Below are 5,798 nucleotides of genomic sequence, written 5' to 3'. Positions count from 1 at the left end.
ATCATATCCCTAAATGAAGTAACATCGGTCTCTTGTAATAAGGTACGTAGCTGTTTGTATATGATAACCTAAAAGACGAATGATATGATGAGTGGGCAAAAAAATTAAATATTTAAGTTACCTTTTGCTCTTGACCATCAATTTTATTTAGATTTTTCCGCCACGCTTTATCTATGTGCCAGGAACAAAATAGCCTAAAATTTAATATCCATAATATAGATTTAATAAAATTTTTTTTAAGAAACGCTTTTCTTTAATAACGAGTGACTGAAATTAAAAATATTATAAAAAATCAACATAAAAAAAATTGAAAAAATCTAACACATTCGTCAAAAAAAGCGTGGCGCGTCTTCATCGAATAAATGGTTTTCGCCCCACGCTTTTATTTAACGAATGTGTTAGATGTTTTCATTTTTTGCTTTTTAGTTGATTTTTTTATATATTTAATTTTAGTCACTCGTAACTAAAGCGTTTCTTAAAAATTTTTTTTTCATATTTTTTTATTTTGTACTTTTTAGTCTTACACTTTTCAAACATTAAAATATATCGTCATGTTTATTAAAATATGTATAAAACATATGATGTATCTACTACCATGAAAAGTAGTTGGAATGGGCAAAAAATTTGAAACTTTGTTGTTTATTTATGAAGCATAACGTAAACAATTAACGCAAAAAGTGAAATTATGTATGGTTCATATCATTAGCTACAATCCGTAAAAGTTTCAAGTTTTTACATCGTAAAAAACAAGAGAATTTAAGTACATATTTTCCATTAAAATCGTTTTCTTATTTAAACAATTAATAAACAAAAAAATTTTTTATTGACTATTCGTGTATTGTTCCCGCAAATGCATATGTCTGCAAATTTTCATTCATTTGCATTGGAGAAAAGGCAGTCAAATTAACGTCTAAAAATTTGACAAAAACTATTGAACTAAATAAAAGCGTTTAAAAATAAGAATATATTGCATAGTTTTCTACCTGCATTTAGCTGGAGTCATAATTTGGAGCCATGCATTATAGTAATATTGGGCCATGTCTGACATGAAAACCATGGGTTTGATTACTCTTCCTAAATTTTCTTTTATCTTCATGAAAAAAATAGTCATTATTTCCTCATCAGACCGATTTCCAATCATAAAACAACAAGGAAATCCCTCCCTCATATCATCCAATATTAACAATGTAGTAAGTTCAAAATCATGAGCATTAAGTCCATGTGTTCCGTCGATACAAATTACATCTTCTGAGTATTTGTCTAACACTTCCAGTTGACCAGGATGCATAACAATTAAAAAAAAAATCTTCATTTTTTAAACAAGGAAAATCATTACATAAAGCCCCTTGTGGCTTGTAATATAAAATTATTCCACTATTCTTGGCTTCTTCAATCCAGGATTCAATACTTACAACTTCATTTTTATGGCGAATTCCATCAGAATTTAAATTAAAAGTTTGTGATATATTATGAAGATCTTTTCTTGTTAAGATATGCATCCTTTCCAACTTATTATTAGTTACAGAATCTCTAATCTCATCTAATATGGAAACAAGAGGAATTTTCGAAGCAATTTTACTAGTAAAATAGAGTAACTAGGTCCATTTTCCGCTGGAACTTTACCACGCTGCAGACGGGGGTTGTGAATTGCATAGTGTAGAATTCCTTCCCCTTAGTCTTCACTGCAGCATCCATGTGCTTGCATATTGTAGAAGCCTTGGAGGTTGTCAGCAGGAAATGGGCCAATAAAGTTTTTCAATTAAAAATCTTTTAAAAATATTTAATTTACAAATATTTTTATTAGGTTGAAAAACTTATTCTTTCAATTTTACTAGCTATTTCTATTTTTTCATTTTTAGTAGTATTCAAATGACCCAAGTCATTGTCATGACCAATGTGAGTTTGTATAAAATTAATTTTAACATTGCCATTTTCTGGTAAAATACAAACTTTCAATCGAGAAGGACATATTCCATTAATTTTTCTGCTTATTTTGGTTTTTAAATATCGCATATCCTTACCCTTTTTCACATAAAAACCTGAACGATGGCAAATATAACTCTGTTTCTTAATGCCCTCTGCAGTCGTATATGGATGACTGTATGTGACATATGAAGACAATTCTTTTTTTTCCATGTCAGTTTTCCATTTTTGAAATTCTAGTTCACTAGAAAAGTGAAGATCTTGTTGCTCTATTTTAATGGCATGATATTCTTCGAAATGAAGAATTAAATTGGATTTTATAGAATTTTCGTAGTTACACAAACTTCACTTGAAGTTTTGTTGCTTTTTTCCAATATCACTGTCTTTTGAATGAATTTTTTTATGTTTTCTAAGATTTTGTAAATGTGAAAACTTTTTCTGGCATTCACTGCATTGATATAGGCAAATCTTAGATGAAGTCAGCTCGTTGATATTTTCTGAAATAAAATAAAATATGTTCGCTATTGATTCCTGTATACAATAATAGCCAAAAAGCACTAAATAGAAGTTTTGTCCTCACCTGGATGAAACTTAGTGACATGCCTTTTTAAATTGGAATATTTAGAGAACCTTTTGGGACATTTGTTACAAAGTACAATAGATTTAAATGTTTTGTTGGGTGCAATTATGTCCAGTTTATCTAAAATTACAAGAATTAGGAATCATCAAATTGTAGATATAACAACGAGAAGTCATCAAGTTTGTAGATTGCATAGATATCCAGTGGATTGTTATTAATCAAAAACAACTTACCAGGATGAAACGTTTTCAGGTGACTTCTTAAATTAGAATGTTTTGAGAATGTGAGCGTACACTCCGTGCATATATGTTCCATTATATATTCCTATTTTAGCCGAAATAGTTTTAAAATAATATGTAGATTTATAGTAAATAATAATCTCAAAATATTGTAGGCCTTATATATAAGAACATCTACTAGATTACTCTGACAGCAATTTATATTATGAATGTCTTGTAACATTAATTCAGCACAAATTTTATTTACTAATAAGACATACAAATTTAATCAGCACAAATATTACATCAATATTTCAAATAATGTCAACAGTTGAAACATAACCTTATTAAACATATTTGAATTTCGCGGCATTTTATTTTACATTCTCATAGAACTGTCACAACTTTGACCTTGTGGAAGCCAAGGAGCCAAAATATTTTATAATTTCTAGACGCGAGTTGAAAACTCAATTCGCGTGTACCTAACTTTTTTATTTGCGTACACGTTAGCGTGTACCTAGACACAGCGTTTTTTTATTGTTTTTTCAGTTTTCACAGAGAATATTTCTGTTTTTTGCAATATGTAAGTATTTTATTATAGTTACTATAACAATTTTACAAGGTTGTGTAAATAATAAAGCATGATGTTTTATATAAATAGCAAAAAAATGTATGTATGCGTGAAATAAGGTTTAGGGGACCGAATTAAGATAGTGAAATTAAAAAAACACTGTAATTAAACATAAACAATAGCACATGAAGCAAAATTTTAACTTTACACTAATTACAAAGTCTTGAGATTCAGTAAACTCTATCTTTTCAACATTTTTACAATCTTTGTTTGGAAAGTGATAATAACACTGAACATAGCCGCAGTTGGCCGTGACGTCACACTCCGACCTAGTAATGAACTGTCAACGTCAACACGGATGGAATGGGCACAGCATGGGCATGAAGCGAATAGGGCTTTTCATCGATTGTCATTTGATTTGTTTCGAGTTTCTGTCATATGTCGAATAATCCGTGTATATTAATATTATACACAGATTATACAACATATGACAGAAGCTCGAAACAAATGACTGTGAATGAAAAGCCCTATCGAAAGAGCAATACCCAGGGAAAGAGGGAAGATAATCGCCATTTTTCGTAAACAAACAAATTGATACTGGTAGCAAATACTATTGACTGTAATACATCCAACTCCCGCAGAAATCTGGAAGCACGTTGCCACTAGCGCGCTAGCGCCACTGTCGGCTTGAAGTGAAACTACGTTTTGAAAATGTAAAATTTGACGTAAACATTCAAATTTAATTTTATAAATTTTTGAATAACGAGCTAATTTTACTAAATTAAATTAAAATAAAAATAGTTCAAACACTTATACAAAAACAATAATAAAGCAATTTTATAAATGTAAGGTTAGATTGCTCTGGTTATCACCGCACACCACTAGATGGCGCTATATTGTTTGCTTCCTCAAATGTAATGGGAAATGTCAAGAGTTGCACTGGCGAAGCGTCCATGTAACCACTGTTACCATTGGTAACAGTTAAAAATCTTGCAAATAAATATTTTATGACGATGAATAATTCTATTTACCAATATTTTTACCAATAGAAATATATTATTATATTATGTGGTAATAGTACCTAACTCAGTAAATAGCCAACTACTCGTAGACACGTTAATATTGGCGAGTTTATGTGACTCAGTTGCACTTTATACTCACTTTATAACCAGACTCATTTCTGGTTACAATGGTTATATACTCACGCTGGCGCTCGGGACCGGCTAGTGACTGAAAATTATGAAGAAGCGACGGCATAAGCGCGCTGTGTATCAGTAGCTCTGTTACCAGATTTAAAATTGGTGACAGTACCTATAAAAAGTGTGCGTGCAGTTAACCATGGATGAGTGTCGCTTCTTAATCGATCAACTACTTGAAAAGTAATTCTCCTTGTATAATTTTGAAGAAAAAAATGAGATTAAAAATGAAAGACCTATTTTAAACAATTTAAAAAAGGAATCAACAAAAGTAGTTCGATATTTTAAATTTAGTTGGTGCAGTGAAAATCCTTGGTTATATTATGGTTGCAAGAAAATATACTGTATTGTTGGCCATGTCTTCTCCCTAACAACACAAAACATTCCAGGAATGTACTACCAAAGTTCTATCAATATTTGAATGTCCTGGACATTCAGGGAACATTCGGTGAACATCTGATTAAATTATTCCTGGAATGTTACCATAAGACATTCTGTGAACATACTACCAATGTTACTATATTTTAAGCTGCAAAATAATAAATACTTGTAACATTTTTTTTTTTTCATTAAGTTTCTACACTTTGACCTGGCCTCTCGTGACAAATCCAGATCGTTATTTCCTGAAGGGATTACATTTTTTCCTACTACCTACTAACATTTTTCCCTAATTCTAACTATTACCTACTCACTTAAAACTAAATGGCCTTAATCTATTAAAAAATGAAAGAAGTTCCAATTTTCCAATTTTTACACAGTTCTTTTTTAGACTTTCTTTCACTTTCTTCCGGCCTTTGAACTTAGCCTAAAGAGTTTGACAATTCTTTGTCTTGTGTGTGCTAGCAGCCTCCCCCCAGAACGTGAGGCGCTGCTCCTCATCCCCGGGCGGAGCCTGCCGGCACCCCAGTTTTACTCTTCTTAACCTATCGCTAAACCTAGTCTATCATTATGCCTATCCTTACGTTCTAATTCTGTGCTTTCAGTCCTCACCCAGACCGTGAGTCGCTCCTCCTCATCCCCAGGTAAGGCCTGCAACCACAGCTCTCCTATTTCTAATCCTATCTTTCTTATGGTTTAGATCAGCCGACCTTTAGATGTGTGATTTCTCTCGTTCAACCCTTCGGTGAGCCTTAGGCCCTTAGCCAAAGGAGTTTTCAGAGTTCATCACACACCCAGGTTCCACTTCTATTTTTTATTTTATTTTTGTAACATCAAGTTAATCTTTAGATATTCTTGCTCTTAAGTTTCATGCACTACTTTATTATTCTTTGTTATTTTGGTCTTCAATCTCAATTCCACCTTTACTCTGC

General features: G+C 31.7%; 1 protein-coding gene across 1 annotated transcript; it reads right to left on the bottom strand.

The window, feature by feature from the left end:
* Positions 1-1,869: 1,869 nt before the first annotated feature.
* LOC126878894 (gastrula zinc finger protein XlCGF7.1-like) lies at positions 1,870-3,287 on the bottom strand. Its single transcript, XM_050641788.1, has 2 exons — positions 2,737-3,287; positions 1,870-2,623 (listed from the first exon to the last, which is right to left on the bottom strand). The coding sequence occupies exons 1-2, from the start codon at positions 2,816-2,818 to the stop codon at positions 2,481-2,483; spliced, it is 225 nt and encodes a 74-aa protein (XP_050497745.1). The 5' UTR covers positions 2,819-3,287; the 3' UTR covers positions 1,870-2,480.
* Positions 3,288-5,798: the final 2,511 nt, after the last annotated feature.

This window comes from Diabrotica virgifera, chromosome 1 (genome assembly GCF_917563875.1).
Source record: "Diabrotica virgifera virgifera chromosome 1, PGI_DIABVI_V3a".
Taxonomy (NCBI): Eukaryota; Metazoa; Arthropoda; class Insecta; order Coleoptera; family Chrysomelidae; genus Diabrotica; species Diabrotica virgifera.
Note: the sequence above shows the minus strand (reverse complement) of the source record. Positions and strands in the feature narration are given on the sequence as shown.